This window comes from Tursiops truncatus, chromosome 13, assembly GCF_011762595.2.
Source record: "Tursiops truncatus isolate mTurTru1 chromosome 13, mTurTru1.mat.Y, whole genome shotgun sequence".
In the NCBI taxonomy this organism is placed as follows: domain Eukaryota; kingdom Metazoa; phylum Chordata; class Mammalia; order Artiodactyla; family Delphinidae; genus Tursiops; species Tursiops truncatus.
Window position 1 is genome coordinate 67,484,365 of NC_047046.1, and position 21,714 is coordinate 67,506,078.

Consider the following 21,714-nt stretch of genomic DNA (forward strand, 5'->3'; position numbering starts at 1 on the left):
GAAGTTTTAGCCACAGCAATCAGAGAAGAAAAGGAAATAAAAGGAATCCAAATTGGAAAAGAAGAAGTAAAGCTGTCACTGTTTGCAGATGACATGATCCTATACATAGAGAACCCTAAAGATGCTACCAGAAAACTACTAGAGCTAATCAATGAATTTGGTAAAGTGGCAGGATACAAAATTAATGCACAGAAATCTCTGGCATTCCTATATACTAATGATGAAAAATCTGAAAGTGAAATCAAGAAAACACTCCCATTTACCATTGCAACATAAAGAATAAAATATCTAGGAATAAACCTACCTAAGGAGACAAAAGACCTGTATGCAGAAAATTATAAGACACTGATGAAAGAAATTAAAGATGATATAAATAGATGGAGAGATGTACCATGTTCTTGGATTGGAAAAATCAACATTGTGAAAATGACTCTACTACCCAAAGCAATCTATAGATTCAATGCAATCCCTATCAAACTACCAATGGCATTTTTCACAGAACTAGAACAAAAAAATTCACAATTTGTATGGAAACACAAAAGACCCCGAATAGCCAAAGCAATCTTGAGAACGAAAGAAGGAACTGGAGGAATCAGGCTCCCTGACTTCAGACTATACTACAAAGCTACAGTCATCAAGACGGTATGGTACTGGCACAAAAACAGAAAGATAGATCAATGGAACAGGATAGAAAGCCCAGAGATAAACCCATGCACATATGGACACCTTATCTTTGATAAAGGTGGCAGTAATGTACAATGGAGAAAGGACAGCCTCTTCAATAAGTGGTGCTGGGAAAACTGGACAGGTACATGTAAAAGTATGAGATTAGATCACTCCCTAACACCATACACAAAAATAAGCTCAAAATGGATTAAAGACCTAAATGTAAGGCCAGAAACTATCAAACTCTTAGAGGAAAACATAGGCAGAACACTCTATGACATAAATCAAAGCAAGATCCTTTCTGACCCACCTCCTAGAGTAATGGAAATAAAAACAAAAATAAACAAATGGGACCTAATGAAACTTCAAAGCTTTTGCACAGCAAAGGAAACCATAAACAAAACCAAAAGACAACCCTCAGAATGGGAGAAAATATTTGCAAATGAAGCAACCGACAAAGGATTAATCTCCAAAATTTACAAGCAGCTCATGCAGCTCAATAACAAGAAAACAAACAACCCAATCCAAAAATGGGCAGAAGACCTAAATAGACATTTCTCCAAAGAAGATATACAGACTGCCAACAAACACATGAAAGAATGCTCAACATCATTAATCATTAGAGAAATGCAAATCAAAACTACAATGAGATATCATCTCACACCAGTCAGAATGGCCATCATCAAAAAATCTAGAAACAATAAATGCTGGAGAGGGTGTGGAGAAAAGGGAACACTCTTGCACTGCTGGTGGGAATGTGAATTGGTTCAGCCACTATGGAGAACAGTATGGAGGTTCCTTAAAAAACTACAAATAGAACTACCATATGACCCAGCAATCCCACTACTGGGCATATACCCTGAGAAAACCAAAATTCAAAAAGAGTCATGTACCAAAATGTTCATTGCAGCTCTATTTACAATAGCCCGGAGATGGAAACAACCTAAGTGCCCATCATCAGATGAATGGATAAAGAAGATGTGGCACATATATACAATGGAATATTACTCAGCCATAAAAAGAAACGAAATTGAGCTATTTGTAATGAGGTGGATAGACCTAGAGTCTGTCATACAGAGTGAAGTAAGTCAGAAAGAAAAAGACAAATACCGTATGCTAACACATATATATGGAATTTAAGAAAAAAATGTCATGAAGAACCTAGGGGTAAAGCAGGAATAAAGATGCAGACCTCTTAGAGAACGGACTTGAGGTTATGGGGAGGGAGAAGGGTGAGCTGTGACAGGGCGAGAGAGAGTCATGGGCATATACACAGTAACAAACGCAGTAAGGTAGACAGCTAGTGGGAAGCAGCCGCATGGCACAGGGATATTGGCTCGGTGCTTTGTGACAGCCTGGAGGGGTGGGATGGGGAGGGTGGGAGGGAGGGAGACGCAACAGGGAAGACATATGGGAACATATGTTTATGTATGACTGATTCACTTTGTTATAAAGCAGAAACTAACACACCATTGTAAAGCAATTATACCCCAATAAAGATGTTAAAAAAAAAAAAAAAAGAAAAAGAAAATTAAGATGAGATGAGATGTAAGGAAAGACGTCTTCCAACCCTGAAAATGACATGACAGTCTCGCTTGTTATTAGAAACCACGTAGGTACAACACTGTTTGAGCTATGAACATGCATGGGTCTCTCCCACAGGATTCTCTAACATGGTACAGCTCTGTTTGAGCTATGAACATGCATGTGTCTCTCCCACAGGATTCTCTAACATACTGCTTCTTCCAGCTCCCTATATAATGGGCTGAGAGAAGGCTAGTATCTCACTGTAGCAAATGAGTTCGTTCTTCTGGCAGGCAGTCACCTTCTAGATGAGCCACATGGTCCTCGTGGCAGAAATCCTCTCATCTGAAGGATAACTAATGTTATGTACACATCTTCCATTCCAACCTGGGCTCCTCCAGCCCCCTTAAAAAGGTATATAATCCTTACAGGGTATCTGGGCACCAGAATTGGGCCGGGACAGAGATGGCCTTGGCAGAGGGCTCCGGCACCACTGGTGCATCTGCATAGTATTGTCCACGTGAGTAGCCTGCCCCATCGAAATCAACAGGACCATGAGGCAATGTTCAGATCTGAAATTATTCCAAATGGGTTCCTGTGTAGTTACGACTCTGTGCTTGCAGTCTTTGTGATTTCAATTTGGAAAGTCATTCAAGTGAATAATTTAATGTTGGGCTGTTCCTTCTGTTTTCCCGTCAAGCTCACAAAATTCTTAAAAGAGCTTTATTATGAGCAAACCGACTGTGCTTAACAGGACAGTGCGGGGCTACACTTGCGTTTGTTCGAAGTCTAAAGGGTCAGGTCGGATTTGACTTTATCAGCTTGACACTAGATTTTATGAAAACAGGTCCTAGGTGTGGGAAGCCAACTTTTAACTCTTAGATGGTGTCTTACCTGGAGAGAGAAAACCTAGATTATCTGTGAACAGACAATTGGCTATTGACCTCAGATGAGGTGGGAAGACTTTGACTTCACTAAGGAAAAATATCACCATTATTAAAGTCTCAGTGATCCTCTTCATTCATGCCTCTTGACCCCTGATTCTTGTACAAGTTTGATGGTCTCCTGGCCATGGAGGTACCTCAAATCACTTTTTAGAATTAGGTAAAATGCATTTTGCATTCACTTTTATCAAAGTTGTGTAGGCACATGATTTTAAGAGCGCTAGAGTTCTGCAAAGCTTGCTGTAAAAACATCACTCCTTTGCCACTACATCTCAACTCTTCTCCCCTTCCCAGAGGTAACTGCATTGAGGGACTTGTGGTGGCACAGTGGTTAAGAATCCACCTGCCAATGCAGGGGACACAGGTTCAAGCCGTGGTCTGGGAAGATCCCATGTCCCGCGGAGCAACTAAGCCCGCGTGCCTAGAGCCCGTGCTCTGAAACAAGAGAAGCCACAGCAATGAGAAGCCCGCGCACTGCAAGGAAGAGTAGCCCCTGCTCGCTGTAGCTAGAGAAAGGCCGCAGGCAGCCACGAAGACCCAAGGCAGCTAAACGTAAATAAAGTAACTAATTAAAAAAGAATGAATCCCTCTAGCTGATTTTTATGGAATTTTTTCCGTATCTCTAAGTAATATACATACATTACTCCTTTTTAATTTTTCCATTTTGAGCATTATCTACTGACTTCCAGCTGTGACAGATACAGAGTTGATTTCCTTTCATACCCATTCACCTTTACCCTATATGTGCCCTGTTCTCATCCTCACATTCCCAATAAAGTTTTATCTTAATTTTGTTTAGATCGATATTCAGTGTTTACAGTACTGAAGCAAATTATACTGTGCGTACATTTGCTTTCCAGTATAATTTTTCCCTCTGGAGTTAATCATTGTCCTTTGTATGGTTTTTGTTTTTTCGTTTTCGGGTTTTTTTAGTTTTAATGTATTCTTCTCTTCATTACAAGCCTAAATCACCTCCCAATTATTCAGGCAATATCTGTAGATTGTCTCTTCCTGAGGCACTCACTCCCGTAGACTCCTGACCTGCTCCAGTCCGAAAAGATTGACTGCTACTCAGTGGGCACTGCTATGACCCAAGGTCTTCTTTCATGACCATTCTGAGAACCCCCTCCTCTTCCCTTCTGTGTGCAGCACCAGTTTCCTGAAGCTCTTGTCTTCTTTATTCTCTCCTTTTGGTGGATTATATCTCTCAGTAACTTCCTGAGAAAGGATTCATGGGGGGTGGGGGAGGGTAGAATTAAAACTTTGCACATCAGAAAATGTTTTTATTCTATGCTCTCACTTCGTTAGTAGTTAAATTGGGTATAGGATTCCTATCACAATTTGAGGGTATGGCTCTGTTGTCTTACAGCTTCCACATTTGCTTTTGAAAAAATCTGATGCATTCTGATATTTGATTCTTTTAGGTTCTCTGTCTCTTGGTCTCTTTGTCTGTCTCTTTTTGGAAATGTACAGGATGTTCCCTTTGTCTGCAGTGACCTAAAGTCTTATGATAGACATGATCCTTATGATCCTTTGTTAGGGATATCTGTTATGGTGTGGATATAGACCTGTTTAATATGGATTTGTGTGTCCTTCAATTCTGGGGAATTTTCTTGAATTAGTTCATCAATAATGTCTTCTCTTCCATTAGCTTCATAAAATGTTCCAGAAATCTTTTTTCTTTCTTTTTTTTTCTTTTTTTTTCAGAGATTGGAACTCTAGAACTCATCCACTAATTTTGTTTTCTCTCTTATTTTACATAATTTTGCTCTCATTTCTAGACTACATTTTTAAAATTCAAATGGAATATTTCTATTGTCAATAAGTAATTTTTTTTTAAAAATTCAAAATGCAGTCATGATGAATTAGACACAGAATTCAATACAAATCAGAAGATCTACCAGTGATTGTGTCATTATGGGTAGCATAAAATCTGTCTGTTGTTACCATAAGTGGGATAATTACTGTGGGTCAGAGAGTAGGCCAAAACTGAGGAATTGTAGAACCTCAAGGGTAGGCTAGAACATAAAGGAGAAAAGCCTAAAAAAGGGTAGGCATTGCTTTAGCAGTCCTTCAGACCAAATTACCATCCCAGGAAGGACATGAAGACCATATTTAAAGCACTCTGTCTGAGTTCTGGAGGGTGAAACTGGGCCATGGGAAGTCCCTACAACTGAGATACTTGAGGTCAGACAAATCACTTGATACTCTAACCCCAGATCACAAAGACACACGAGACAAATTCTAGAAGTGAAAAGATGAGTGGTCCTAAACCTCACCCTCAGGCACCCTAATTCCCTGATTTACGTCAACATGGCTAATTGCAGACCCACCAGCTTGTAAGCCTGAGCCCTTTAAGCTGCCTGGTCAGCATTGTCTCAGGACTGGAAATGGTGGCTTCTATGAGCTGAAAATCTTCAACGTCACAGCTGTGAAGAGTGGGCTGGGAAGAGTCGGAGAGGGATGACTGTGAGTATTTCAGACCTCCAGTGACTACCCATCACCTTCTCCACCAAATACAACTTTATTTTTCCTTTAACTGCCCCTGTTCTCTTGTTTTAATAGGTTTTCCTTCTCATGCCCTATTTTTAATCTGATCTCAATGCCTGTTTTACTTCACCTGCACGTCTTTTTTTTTTTTTCCTCTTCACAAATTTTGCCAGGTGGCCTCAGAATTCCACAGCTCTGCTCACCTTGAAATAGTAGCTTAAGTTGATCCAGAAATCTTCCCAAGATTTACCAAGAGAATAATATGATCGATACATCTTATTTACTTCCTGTCCTTTAGCAGTCATTTGTATGCTTACTAAAGCTTGTGTTCCCTTTTTTCATAGTAGCCTAAAGCCTTCTTGAAGCAGAGACTATCATATGTTAATCATCATTCAAACCTCCTACACACACAATCAGCATAGATACAGTGAGCACACCCAACTCCATCTGGCCCTCTCTACAAACTTCTTCTCCCTGGGTGGCATCTCAGCTTTCCTTCAGTCTTACCTGCTATGAGAGACTAATCTCAGAAAGGAATAGCGAAGTAGAAACTAAGAGGAGTATTTTGGTTGCCAAGGATCCTCTCCATTCTCTTTCAAAGCGTTCCCTGTAGACAGCTGCCCAGCAGGCCACATCAACAGCAGTCCCTTGTGTAGTCTGAGATTGATTAGCCAAGAGTACCTGCCCGTAGGGGGCCACACTTCCCCTGAGGCTGAAGCACCTTTTGCAGGAGGAAATAAACACTAGACTCATGGACAGAGCCCCTGACGAAGGAGGGCTCAGAAAGGCAGCCCATGCCAGGATCTGAGCAAAGCTGGGAGCCTAGGTGATCAATACACACCTCACTCCCCACTGTGCATAGCACTGCCTCTTGAAGTCTCGGCTCTGTCTTTGGATGTAGCCATGATCCATCATTAACTCCATTTCGCGCCCCTCTACTCCTTCTGGAGAATGGGAAGTAGGGCTGAAAATTCCAAGTTTCTAATCATGGCTTGGTCTTTTCTGGTGACCAGCCCCCATCCAGGAGCCCACCAAGAGTCACTTCATTAGGATAAAAGACACTGCTTTCACCCCAGAAATTAGAAGGGTTTTAGGGGCTCTGTGTCAGGAACCAAGATCAAAGATCAAATATTAGAACTAAAGATACTCCTGATGTTCTTATCAGTTAGGAAATTACAGGGATTTCAGGAGCCCTGTGCCAGGAACCAGGGCCAGAGACCAATATATACTTTTCCTATTATCTCACAATGGGAGAGGATAGTTTTACTTCACTAGGAATTTGGACTTCATGTGTTAAATGAAGTAGATGGTTTGGACTGAGATGACATTACAGAGAGAGAAACAAGAGACTGGGTAAGGCAATAGAGATAGAAAATATAAATTGGAAATGAAACGAATACCAGGTCCTCAGCATTAATCCTTCCTTTCCTCAGAAGAGATCCGTACACACATGGCTGCTCACTCTTGTTTGGATCAGATGTTCATGGTTGAGTTTCCACTTCTAAGCAATGTTGTAATAACACTTTTATACTTTTTGAAATTGTTTTACACATATTATCTCATTTAATCGGGTGGAACAGGTTGAGCTTCCAATAGCATTCCCATTTCAAAGATAAAGTCAGTGGAATGACAGAAGTAAAGTGACTTGCTTGAGGTCACGCTGATTGTGAGTCATCACATTTTGACCAATGTTGATCATGATAAATGGTCAGCTGTTGAATGCTTACTACAGGCCTTATGCTAACACTTTATTTTAAAAATTCCAAACCACTCTAGAAGATGGGTAGCGACATTTAGTCTTGCTTTATGGAAGAGAAAAGAGGATAAGTGACTTGCTAATGTCGTATAACTGATAAGTGGCAGAGATTGGGTTTAAATCTAGAAATGCTTGTCTCCAGAGTCTGTGATCTTAACCACTATTTATAAATAGTTTGTCTCTGTAACCTAGCAATTCTCCTTCTCCTGATACTTAGTGATTCTTGCATAGTATGGTCACTTTTCTATTGAATCCCATCTCTCTCCACTACAGGACCTTCATTTTAGTCAATTTCACTAGTTGTAGCATCATCTCACATCTTCTCTGCTGGCCCATATATATCGCTTCTTCCATATTTCATCTTCTGTATACCTCGCTTCTCTAGCCTCCCATCACACCAAATTCTTCAGCATTATTTGTATATATGTCTCTTCTTTCTCTAGTTATTTTGGAAATATTTTAAGCCATGAACAGTTTTCGTAAGTTTTATATTATATTTTAATTTTTTGCAGTGGAATTCAGGCCTGTGAACTCCAAATGTAATCCTTTGATCAAAAGCACAGTCTCTCGATTCAGGAAGACTCAAGTTCAAGTCCTGGCTCTGCCCCTTACTGATTGAATGACAATGGTCAAATTATGTGGCCTCTCTGAACCACCAAGATGAGTCTACTCATCTATAAAATGGAGATAATGGTCATGCCAAATTATAGGTCAGATGCAAGGAGTATTCTACGTAATCTATAATAGATATTTAACATAGTGTGTAGTAGCAGATTAAAAATGATGCAACGATGGAAGCCGCTATAAATGTTATCATCATTATTAATCATAATTATGAAAAGAAAGCTATGAGCTTTGGGAAACATCCCACACCTGACATTTCTCTTGCTTAGTAAATCCCTGGTATTTCTTACGAGTCTAATAAATAGGAGTCTCTCCCATATAACTCAAGATGAAAAGTATATTCATCTATTTTGATAGAAGCCGTCTCTTAGATATGATACCGGAAGTAATAGGTGTGTTGCTGCAGGAACACCATATTCCACAGTGAGGAAAAAAACACTCAGAAATGGAAATCCACAGTGATGAGTTCTGAAAATTAAAAATTACTTTACCTTGTGATATCTTCCAGCCCTTTACTGTCATTGGATCATGAAAACAGTACCATTCTTTTGAAAATAATTGTAGCTGACCAACACTTTTTTTTTTTTACATCTTTATTGGAGTATAATTGCTTTACAATGGTGTGTTAGTTTCTGCTTTATAACAAAGTGAATCAGTTACACATATACATATGTTCCCATATCTCTTGCCTCTTGCGTCTCCCTCCCTCCCACCCTCCCTATCCCACGCCTCTAGGTGGTAACAAAGCGCCGAGCTGATCTCCCTGTGCTATGCGGCTGCTTCCCACTAGCTATCTATTTTACGTTTGGTAGTGTATATATGTCCATACCACTCTCTCACTTTGTCACAGCTTACCCTTCCCCCTCCCCATATCCTCAAGTCCATTCTCTAGTAGGTCTGTGTCTTTATTCCTGTCTTACCCCTAGGTTCTTCATGACATTTTTTTTTCTTAAATTCCGTATATATGTGTTAGCATACGGTATTTGTCTTTCTCTTTCTGACTTACTTCACTCTGTATGACAGACTCTAGGTCTATCCACCTCATTACAAATAGCTCAATTTCGTTTCTTTTTATGGCCGAGTAATATTCCATTGTATATATGTGCCACATCTTCTTTATCCATTCATCCGATGATGGACACTTAGGTTGTTTCCATCTCCTGGCTATTGTAAATAGAGCTGCAATGAACATTTTGGTACTTGACTCTTTTTGAATTATGGTTTTCTCAGGGTATATGCCCAGTAGTGGGATTGCTGGGTCGTACGGCAGTTCTATTTTTAGTTTTTTAAGGAACCTCCGTACTGTTCTCCACAGTGGCTGTATCAATTCACATTCCCACAAGCAGTGCAAGAGTGTTCCCCTTTCTCCACACCCTCTCCAGCATTTATTGTTTGTAGATTTTTTGATGATGGCCATTCTGACTGGTGTGAGATGATATCTCATTGTAGTTTTGATTTGCATTTCTCTAATGATTGGTGATGTTGAGCATTCTTTCATGTGTTTGTTGGCAGTCTGTATATCTTCTTTGCAGAAATGTCTATTTAGGTCTTCTGCCCATTTTTGGATTGGGTTTTTTAAATATGGTCAACAGGAGCATCTCTTGTTTGTCTGAAGCTGCTACGGGCTAATAAATGATTGCGATAAGGACTTAGAAACATGGCAGCCAGTTTTGACATGAAGCCAACAGTGTAATGAATAACAGAGTTTCAGGATCCTGCAACTTTGATTGCCCTTCCTCCTCCTATTTGCTTTGTTCATCTCCAAGAAGAAAATGATCCGCATTTGTAATATCACCTAATCCTGCTGTTGGACATTAAACATTGATTTTAAACATTAAAACTGCTGAGCTTGCAGGTTTATGACCCTCAGATACGTTTATTTATCTATTTTTAAATTTTAATTTCTTTATGTTGAAATGGCCAAATCCACTGAAATGAAAGGAAATGAGATCTGAAAGCTGTGACTTTTCATGAAGTGTATCCAAATACAGCTGGTCGGGAGAGGATGACGGGGATTTTGCTGCTGGTGCTGGCTGGAAGGGCAAGGCTGAAGTATACACATTTGTTATTGAATGCTTTACAATTTGGTTATGTTTGGATTATGGTTTTTAAAATATCTTTGGGTTTTGAAAACCTCAAACAATGTATCTATAACCCATGGCCCATCAGTTTTATTGTGGCTTTCATTTTAGAGAGCAAGAGTGGTTTTGCATTTGCAATGAATTAGCTGTTTATTTTCCCAACTCTCCCATTTCATTATAGTGATGCAATTCATTCACCTAATGGTAAACATTTTTTTCTGATGTCTGGTCAGTGCTTGGCTCAAACTAGAAGGGTTTCATTTTTAGAGTGTCAGTGTGTCGCCATAAAACAATTTAGCTTTTGTGTTGACAAGGATGAGGTTCCTGCGATTTATAAGTGCCTTTCCTAGGGAATTATGACTGTGTGCCCTGCTTCTCCCTTCTTCTTTGTTAATGAATAAAAGTGAGAAGTATTGTGAAGAGATCATAAGCTATTTTTGAAAAAATCAGTAGTTATTACTGATACCAATTATTTGGTGCCTGTAGGTAGCCTTAGAAATAAAGTTCTTTGTCTTACCAGAAACAGCTAAAGTGCAGTGACACTTAGATGATATCTCACCAAGTGTGCAGACTAACAGTTTCTCTGTATCGTTTTATTGCATATGTGCTCCATTTCTCAGGGCTAGGTGGTTTGCCTTTCTTGCCTCCCAAGATTGTTATACATGAAATTATAAGGATCATTGTATTTTGATGCATCTTCTAGAATGTTGAGAGGCAATGGGAGGAGACAGGTACAACCTGTGTGAAAGATGATTTCCTCAGTTGTTTGTTGAGATAAGTGCATTGTAAATGGGAACGTACTGTGGTATATTGGCAGGCAGGTCACTCGAGCCTCTGGATATAGAGAATTACAGTGTTGTGTCTGTGTCCTGTCATTTTATTTTGTACTCACATGAACAGTTGCAGGAATGCACAAGCTAACATATCAGTTATGGAAGAGCCGAAATGAGGGCCTGCAGATGGATGAGTTTCAATAGCCAATAGTTGACAGGGTCGAGGGTCCTGAAGGATGATTTCATTGACTTGTTGCATCTCTGCTGCAAACAAGGATTCAACAGCTATCAAAAGTGCAGATTGGTCTCTAGAATCTCCAGGGATCTATGTGAATAGTGTGTATTTGGAGAAATGATCACAAATAGTCATGGGCTCTGGGAATCACAAATCAGAAAGCAGGTGCTCTGAGACCTTATAGCCCATAAGATCAAATTCAGGAAAACTGGATTTTTAACAATTGTATGTATGTACGTACACATTTATCTTCTCTAAATCTAGTTTCTACCTTGAATAAAACTACTATAATAGGAAAGAAAAACTGTTAGCGAATAGGCAGTATCTAGGGCTGGATTTAGTGGTCTGTTCTGTTGTTGTTTGCCTATTCTTTGGCTTGGTGGTCATGCCCAAGTCTTTAAGGAAGCCCTAACTAATTATTACTCCCTTGATGTTTCTGTCTCTTTGAATACCCAGAAATAGGAACTACACCCACCTTTGCTGAATTATACATTCAGATTTTAATGCATGCAATTTTTCCTTCTTTGGGGATTACAGTTTTGTAGTATGCCGAGGTCAGTGAGAAACACTGACCGCTGTCAGAGTCCCACATTGGATGTGATGTTTGGGAGGACTACGGATGGTCCTGGTTCAAGAGCTAGTCCACATGAGTCAGTTCTTTTAATGATAGACCCACAGAATGTTAGACCTGGCAGGGACTAGGAAGTCACTTAGTCCAAGCTCTTCACTTGGCAAAGGAAGAAAGTGATATTAAAAAAAAAAAAAAAAAAAAAAAAGAGGATTCATTGTCCAAGGCCATGCTGTATGGATGGGATCATTAGGAATAAAATTTAGGTTTCTCGGCTTTAAATGTTTTACAAATGCCCTGAAATATTGACTTTAAAGCTGAGTAAAATCCACTTATTTCAAAGATTTAATAACACAGTTTTTGCATAAGCAAATAATTTTGTGTAATCTTTACTGAACTTTTTTTTTTTTTTTTTTTAAATGAGCATTACATATGATTCTTGTACAGAAGGGTCTGGGCCAGTGGTTTTTAAATGGAGTTGGTTTTGCTCTTCCTCATGGCATTGGTAAAGCCTGGAGACATTTGTGATTGTCACAACTGGAAGGGGAGAGGGAAGGGTACCAGCATGTGAAGGGAGACCAGATAGGCTGCTAAACTTTCTACAATGCACAGGTCAGCTCCCCCCAACAAAGAATTATACAGTTATCCAGCCCCAAATGCCAATAGTTCCAACATTGAGAAACCATGGTCTAAGGGGTGCCCTTTGTTTTTCTTTTTTACTTATAAATCTTCCATGGTTCTAAGCAAAAATCCAACAAGAACAGGGCTTCTATGGACCCAAATACATCTATGTTACCATAATCTATATTTACAAAAAACTCTTGACAAGGTTGTAAAATACTGAAGATGTTTGTGAGTACTGGAAGGTTCTTACCCTTGTGTAAGAATTTTTACATAATTAAAAACTGGCACAGCTCAACAATAATCACTCAGAACACATGCTGGCCATAAGCACAAAGGATGGCCCTGGTGGAATTCAGACCTTCTTAAGCAGATCAACACGTATGTGTGGGGAGAGACCAGGAAGACCAACAAAAATCTAGAAGGGTTAGGAAATGGCTGTGTGAGAAGCTTTGGAAGACACCTTCTCTTGTTCAGATGAACTCTCACAGTTTCTTAAGAGAAATCAGATAATGTAAGGACTCTTTGCACCCCAGGAGTTAGGCATCTTCAGACCTCATTGGTTTTCTAGAGCAGCTGCTTAATCTTTATCCCCTGTTGCAAACAAACCACTAGACTGCAATACCGCCCAACAAAAGAATAAAATTTGTCCATCTATCATTAAGATAACTGTTATTGATTAGTCTCCTTGTAATTTTCTGCTTTTTGTTTTCAGATGTTGGTTATAAATCACACCCAAAACAGGCACCGAGACTGCGTTTGTGTCTATTATGTGGTTCTGATAAGGCTGGGCAGCGTTTTTCACCTTCCTGATGCAAGTTATTGAGATTGATTGAAGTGCTTTGCTGGTCCTATCCTAGACACTGTGTAATTAATGTTTCATTATGTTAATACATGCAAATGTGAAAGTGTGTGTTTGATTGGGAGGTGAGAGAACAAAAAAGGATTAAAGAGTTCACTCCAAAGTACAAATTAATTTATTGCATTGCTAACTGGCCTCTGAGGAATGAGGGAGTAGGCTTCAAAACAAAACAAAATGCACAAAAAGAAAGAGCTGTGCATGTCTGTGTCATTCAGAAGTGGTACAGTTGACAATTATAAAAAGGATATTCAGTCATATGACAGAGGGCTTGTCCATGCTGTGGTTTCAGCAGTCCACATCTCCCTCTCTAGTAAAAGGCTTTAGGTTGAGGAAGTTACAGATGATTTCCTCTTTACATACGCAAGCGTTTATACCTATACAGAGTGCGTTAAGATCATACTGAAACATTCGTGCAGTATAAAGATCTTTCATATTCAATCAGTGGTTGACTTCATGACATTACTTTAGTTGTAGAAGGGATTTTAATCCCAAATCAATCATCCACAGATCTACCCCAATGATTTGCTTATTGTTGCATGTTTCTTCCCGGTCTTCATGGTGATAATTTTGATTATTTCCTACTATATCATTATATTTGTGTTCTGTGATTTACTTATCTATTTCCCTAATATTAAACAGTTAATATGTTTCAGTATAGCTGGATTTGCTATGATATCAAACATTGCAATGAGCTTTTCATTTTTATATATACAGTGATTTTTGTCCCATTGAATTATTTTCTTGAGGTAGCTTCTTAGGAGTGAATTTACTAAATCCTAAATTTTTATGGCTTCAGATATACATTGCTTTCTTTAGAAACATTCCCACTCCCAATATCTAGCATAGAGACTTATGGTTACTGAATTTAACTCAGCCTAGACTTTACTAAATTGTGATAACTTTAAGGTTGTCATATTAAGTTGTTTTAGCCAATCATACCTAAAGGTAGGTAAAAATGATCGAAACTTCCTCTCCACTAGATGATGCTATTTTGAATAGATTTTTAAAATGGGAAGCTGAAGAAAGAAGAGTTTAGAAAGTAAGATTCAGCCAGGAAGGGAAGGGCTAGAGGGAATTTTGAGAAGAGAACACTAATGCCAGTAGGAGAGCACTGGATGCCCAGGAGGTGGAGGGCAGAAAAGGGCTTTGGAAGAGAGGGTTAGAGAATGCTACATAAACACGATTGTTTCCTATCCAGATTTACTTACTGGAGGTATTACAGGGACATCATTGTAATATATTCTAGCCTATTAGTGTGTTGCACAATTTACTTATTTATTTTTGTTTAGGTTTTTCTTTGGGTTTAGTTGTTGTTGTTGTTTTGGGGTTTTATTTGCTTTCATTTCTAGTGATTACTCGGGAGGAAGGGGCAGGGTGGGTATCTTTTCCTACTGTCTGTGGCTGCTTCCCTGCTACAGTGGTAGAGTTGAATAGTTTGCTCCACATACCAAAAATATCTACTCTCTGGCCCTTGACCGAAAAAAAAAAAAAAAATGTAGAGTCCCGATATAGAGAAGCAAATCTGACAGGCAGAAATGGAGTTTGGAGTCAAAGATAATATTTCAAATTCAAACTCATCCATTGGGAAAATTATAATTTGTTATAATTTTTTCCTCCCTAAAATCAACATAGTAATAATTTCATCAGCTGGTTGAAAATGAAATCATATAATTGGTTTAAGTATTGATCCCCTTGTTCTTCCCTCCTATAAATGAAGAACTTCAAAACTATGATTAGTGTTTAAGGTATCTAGTAGTTATTTGTGCACTCTCCTGACGTGGTCAAATGAAGATCCATTAGTACTATGTAAATTTTAAAAAAAAAGTATTCTGTATGAATTAATAAATTAATGCAACCAAAAATACCAACTTAATTTTCCCCTGCTTTTAGCTGTGGCCATGATAAACTGTTAGTTGCTGATGTCAGCACTGACTAGAAAGGTTTCCTGAACGTATTTATTTGTGTCAAAGCATTGAACCCACCACTATTAAGCAAAAGGACATAGAGTTGTGAGTCATTTAATGTGATGGAACAGGTCTCTTGCCTATGATCCCAACTCTCATACTTCATTCTGCCGTTATTCTTCATGGTCAAAGCCAGTGGAGTTAATAGTGTCTGAGTGGCCGCGGTCCTTTGTACCATGATTCATGTGTCATTTTTCACAGTCACTTTGCAAACTGACAGGGAAGTGTGATAGTTTTTGGTTCACAGTCCCCTTCACTCAGACAAATCACATCTTTAATCACTTGATTTCAATTTCTTTGTAGCTCCAGGCCAGTATGATGAACCCACAGCCATGTCTTTCCAGTTATTACCAGGAGGTGTTCCAATAAACATTGGCCTTTTACCCCTACCCAAAGACATTTCCATTAAGGAGTAAGCAACATTGAGTGAGAATAAGGCAGTCATTCTTTAAACACAAATTTAACGAAAACTCCAGAAGCATGACAGTATATCATACATTTCAGAAATAGAAATGTATATACTATATTTCAATATAGTTCATTCTGAATGCTTCTAGCTCCTGACAAGATTTCTCACTATCAGACAAAAATAAACAGATTTCAAAAGAGAGTGCAAGTTTGAACATCTGTGTCATCTTTAAAACAGTGATAGGTCGGAGACTATGCCTCCCAGGTTGCCTCAAACAATTCTAGTTTATACGTGTTGTCCTGGCATAATTATAAATTGAGTTCTCTTTCAGTCTCAAAAGTATCAGATTTATATAAAAAATATGTGATTATCCTAGTGATCACACCAGTGATTTAGCTTGAAACTAGCCAAGAGCAAAATGTACAGTGCTGGGCTTCCCTGGTGGCGCAGTGGTTGAGAGTCCGCCTGCCGATGCAGGGGACGCGGGTTCGTGCCCCGCTCCGGGAAGATCCCACATGCCGCGGAGCGGCTGGGCCCCTGAGCCATGGCCGCTGAGCCTGCGCGTCCAGAGGCTGTGCTCCGCAACGGGAGAGGCCACAACAGTGAGAGGCCCGCGTACTGCAAAAAAAAAAAAAAAAGTACAGTGCCATAGTTAGCCTGTCCTCCTATTATACATTTTTGGTTAAATTTTACTTTTTTTTTAACATTGGTGGTGAAGAAAAATTGACATGCTGATGTTCAACAGCAATCCCACCTAAAAGCTACTTTTAAAACCTTCACAAACTGCGTTACTGACTTTCTATCTTGGAGATGCGCAAGTGGGCATCCATGAAAGCCTTTAATCTACAGTGTCTGGTTATGAGCTTCTTTGGGTCCTGCTTGCCCATAAATGGCAGACTCCAGGTGAATCCTGCAGTGGGTAAACCAAACTTTGGACCTACTGGAAAGTAAGTACTAAAGGAAGCTCAAAATGTTCACTGTCTTTCCTTTATTCATTTTTGGTTCATTGAACATGTTAAAGATGTTCTCTTGTCCTGAGACTAACGCCACCTAACACTTTTTAAAATTATTATCTGTTATGCGTTCATCAGTGCTAAACATAAATAGGGAAGGAGATTTAAACAAAATGGTAGTCATAGTTCTTGATTTTGAAAGTAGTAGATCAGATATTAATATATTTGATAGATCAATACAGATTTTCTGGGCTAATCAAAATTTGGGAGGCCTGATACTTATAAATTCTGCTGATCAAATGCCTTGTTTCTTCTACATCCAGTTATGTGGAATAAATCTGGGTTTTGTGATTGAGGGTCAGTCTCAAGGAGAAAATAAGGTAGAAAAAGGTTTTCTGCTTTGGTGTTATTCCTCCAGCCTTTTCCCCCACCATTCTGTTTGTTGATGCATAGGTGCCCGGGTCTCCTGTTTGTTGATGGAAGTGCAGGGCAACTTTATTCCAGTGGGCTCTTCCCAGACCATCCCAGACCTTGACCCATGATTTAAGGTGGTAAATAACCCCCAACCCTAACCTCCAGACCACCCCCTACACAGGATAATAAACCTGACTGTATGTAAGTGACTTTGATCATTATCAGTCCTTTTCATGTCTGTATTATTCGTTCCTGTGGCTATGCAATAGCAAAGGGGTATTTTTCAAGCTGTTTTTTCACTGGAGAGAAAAAGAATTGAAAAGGGGAGAGGGAAGATTTTATTTATTTGATTACATTAAAAGGTAGTAAGTGCTTTGGCTAATATGATTTAACACTTATACTAATTATGGTTTTTTAAATTACAGTTCTGGTATATATCATACAAATCAAAATGTTATACAACCAAAAGTAACCCCCTCTTTAACTTCTGGTGACACATATTAAGTCCCTGCCTGTTCTGATCGTTAGGTAATATGAGGCTAAAAGAGCTGAAGGCATTAGGTGAGAACCTGTAAGTGGGGCAGAACAAGATAAGAAGCAGATGCATTTGTCTGGGATCGTGGGCCGTGAGGGGAGGAAGTGTCTCCAGCTGATGAATTATAAGGGAGCCCACACTTGAGATGGGGGCCTGTGGACCACACTCAATGAACTCAGCACATTTTCTGCTCTCAATTTTGCGTTTCATCTGAGAATTGTGTATACATTTACTTCTGAGTGTGTTATGGTAACACTTGGACCTCTCAGTGGAATTACAGTTTCTATCATTCAAGGGAACCTGCTGTTTATTATTTAGATAAATTTAAGGCATTTACTCTTCCTCAGTTGAGACACAGAAGATCATTTCTTTGCTTTGACCCTTACTGATTTTATTTTTCAATTAGAGACAATGTGAAAGGAATTTGTTAAAGGTCAAATAAGATAAATACATAAAAAGCAACTGGATAGAAGTTTGTCCAGGAATGGTAAAAAGTGGCGAAGCAACCTTAATTGCAACCCACAGCTCACCATTGGTGATACTATAAGTCCCTAGCTCTTCAGGACTGAGAGTTACCCAGATGTCTTTTTTAAAAATAACTTTATTGAAGTATAATCAACATACAAAGTCTGTACATATTTAATGTATACAACTTGATGAGTTTGGAGATAAGTGTAAACCTGTGAAACTATCACCAGGATCAATGCCGTAAACATATCCATTGTCTCCAAAAGTCTCTTCCCACCCTCTTTATTTTTTTTTGTTATTAAAAACACAGCGTAAGATCCACCTTCTTAGCAGATTTTTAAATATACAACATTGTTAACTATAGGCACCATGCTGTACAGTCAGTCTCTAGGATTTATTTATCATGTATAACTGAAATTTTATAGCCTCTTTAAAGCCAGTGAAAAACTCTACTGTGCTATAGCAGAGCAGGCTAGACTGTACTGGCTTAATTGCAACAAGAAAACAAAAGAAATAGCTTTTCCCTTCACCTTGAATATTTATTCGTGTAAGATGAAAAAAGCTAACAAGACTGTTTTCCTTTTCTCTGGGGCTTTTTAGTAAATGATGATATGATAATAGCATGGGTTGCATATATCATCAGTAATTAGAAGAATACATTTTCCACGGAATCCCCAACCACTCTGTTTGCTGAGGTATAGGTACAGCAGGCAGCAGGGACATGAGAGAGGCCAGGGAGTGTCCAGAGGCAGCGAGGAGAAGGACAGGAAGAGAGAGGATGGATGAAGCATGTGGTCTGTGGTCCTGAACTAGAGGGCTATTAGAAGGAGCAAGGTAGTGGGGGAGCTACATAGCCATTTAATAGATATTTAATGAGATGCATGAATGAATGAACAACTATAATGAACTTCACTTGTGTGCCTATAGACCAAATATTCTTATTAAAGTTTTCGTAACTGGTAAATCCATTACCAAGAGGAATGCAGCTTTGAGGGTGGCGAGTTTAGCACAAGGTGGCAGCTCCAAGCTTGAATCCCCTTCACTGTGAATTAGCAGATGATTAGCAGAATCATCTTCTTAGAACAGGGGTCAAGACTACAGCCTGGAGGGATGGCCAGATTTGGCCCTTACCCTCTTTTTAAAATAATGGTTTGTACATTTTTTAAATGGTTAACTTTTAAATCATCCTAGAAATAACTATATAATATCCTCAGTGTTGCCTCTTGGCCCACAAAGCTGAAAAATATTTACTATCTGGCCCTTAATAGAAGAGAAAGTTGGCCAACCCTTCTTCAGACTGCTCAAGGAAATATTATCAGTATGAATATTGATAATTTTTGTTTTTATTGACAGTAATATTGAGTAATCTTTATCATTCACAACCAATCTAAGAGAATGAGATCCATTTTTTTTTAACCTCTGTTATGATTTTCTTTCACTGATATAGGCAATTCTCCTAAATTATTCATGTTTTTGTCAGTGTAACTTTATTCAATAGATATTTATTAAATGCATCTGAGATAGTTAAGGGCTGTGTGATACAGAGAGACAAACGTGATTCATTTCTGCTCCCCAGGAGTCTGTGGTATAATAAGGAAGAAATTCTCACAAATATGTGATAGAAAGAATAGAGCCAGAGGAGACATTGAATAAAGACCTATCACTTCTAAGAGCTGGGACTGTCACTGCTATGCAGGGAGACTTTCTATCTCTGTACAGGCCTGTGGTCTAACTTTTCCATTTTGTAAAATGAGAGCTGATGAGGATTAATGTTTATTATTTAATTGGCTTAAGATTTATAACTAGTTCTAAGATATTATTGGATGTCCTGCCATATTGGAAAGCAAGTGAACTGAGAGTGCCTTTTACTATAGTGATTACAGCTCCTAGAGAAATCTTTGCCCTCTGTTTTGTTTGGTGTCTGTAGTAGGACTTGACCAGCAAAGGATTTATGAATAATTCAGTCTAGAGAACTTTCCAGATTGCATCCAATAGTGGCATTCCAGACATTCAGATATTGACTCGATCTTATACATTTGAATAATGCATTTTAAAATATATATATATGGTCGGGTCACTCATTCCTTGGCCACTGTTCGGGCACAGGGTGCCTTCAACTCTGGTCCCCTCCTGCTAGTATGCTGGGTCCAAGGTAATAACCACCGGATTCTAGGAACGACTGTAATGCGAACATTTCTAGAAACTTCTAAAGCTAACTCATGCATGCAATTAACTCTTTTTAGATGAGAAATACACATGTGTGTCTTCATTTTCAGACTTCCCATTATGGTTTTGATCCTTTAAAGAGACTTCGTCCTTGCTCTCTAAGTCATCTCCTGTAGAATCTAAATCATCATTGAATAAAACAAGTTGTTTACATGGGTCCTTTAATAAAGGCTGACCTCCTGAGTGGTTCAAAGCTCACTGGCTCTCAGTTCCAATGTTGATGTTTCTCTTATCATTGTGGGTTTTCCTTCTTGATGTCCTTCATAGACTAAGCAGGAAAAGCTCACCTTTCTGCTGTGACAAGATACAGTAAGTATCCTGACAAAGAGAACTAATAAGAACCTGCTGTATAAAAAAAATAAATAAAATAAAATTCAAAAATTCAAAAAAGAAAAAAACAGAATGACTACATTTTAATAAAAAACACTGTTGGGCCTCTGTGTCGGGAAAATTGGGATCATTGTAACACAAATGTTTTACCAGTATGGGTACCCCCATCAGACTTTATACCACAATATCAACCATGAGGTTTGCTGAATTTTCAAGGCTTTCCCAGGACCTGTCAGACCTTTATGGAATTAATCCTTCACATATTCAGCAGTTTCCACAAGATGAATGCTTCATTTCTCATGAATCATAATAAAACAGCCTGTGCTTTGTTGGCAGAGTGACCTCTGCAGTCTTTTATTTTCAAGAGAAAAGATTAGACTTTCTCTCTATTTCATGGATAACGAAGGTGGGTTGTTGGTCTCTTGGCACCTTCAGTACCTGCACGTCTTTGTGCTCTCATATAAGTCTGTGATAAACTGATCACAGCATGATTATGGCAGATCTCTTCATATAACAAATTTTCTCCTAAATTTGAGGGTGATTTTTGTAAGTAGCAAAGCTAATATGTGTGAACTCATAGACTTTTATAACAAGAGAGCTGAAGACACCTAGAAGTCATGCAGTCTGACTCCTTGTTTCATTGTTGAGGACATTGGCTCCCAGGGGTGTAGCCCATACTCAGAGGGGCTAGTGAGTGACAGAGATAGGCGAAGTACTCAGGTCTCCTGACCCCTTGTGCTGAGAGCTTTGTTTTGCAAGTGTGCCTTTTTTGCATATAAATTATGTAAGTTGCTCTATTGATCTACTTGGACTCATCCTGGACTCTTTTCTTTTCTCAACAATCCATATCTAATCCCTCAGCAACCCCACTGACTCTACCTTTAAAAATGGATCCTGAATCTGACCATTTCTTATCAAGTCACATCATCTCTCACTAGCCTCCCAACTGGTTTCCCTTCTTCTTCCAATGACCCCTATTCTCAAAACAGCAACCGGGATGATTCTTTTAAAAGAAGATTTCTCAACCTCAGCACCATTGACATTTTGGACTGGATAATTCTGTCCTCTGAAGGGTTGTTCTGTGCATTGTAGGATGGGTAGCAGCAACCCTGGTCGCTTCCCACTACATGCAAGTAGCACCCTTCCCAGCTGTTACAACCAAAAGTGTCTCCAGTGTCCTGGCTGGGGGATGGGAGTGTCTTTCCCTATTCAAAACTACTGTTTTTATAACATAAGTTGGACCTTTGCACTGTCTTGAAAACTCTCCACTT

General features: G+C 39.0%; 1 protein-coding gene across 1 annotated transcript in view; it reads left to right on the top strand.

Annotated features, from left to right (window-relative positions):
- The first annotated feature begins 16,327 nt into the window (after window positions 1–16,327).
- The window catches only part of DCC (DCC netrin 1 receptor), a 776,413-nt gene continuing 771,026 nt past the window's right edge, over window positions 16,328–21,714 (top strand). The window contains 1 exon segment of the mRNA XM_073789896.1: window positions 16,328–16,436. Within this exon segment, the coding sequence (XP_073645997.1) occupies window positions 16,328–16,436 (109 nt within the window).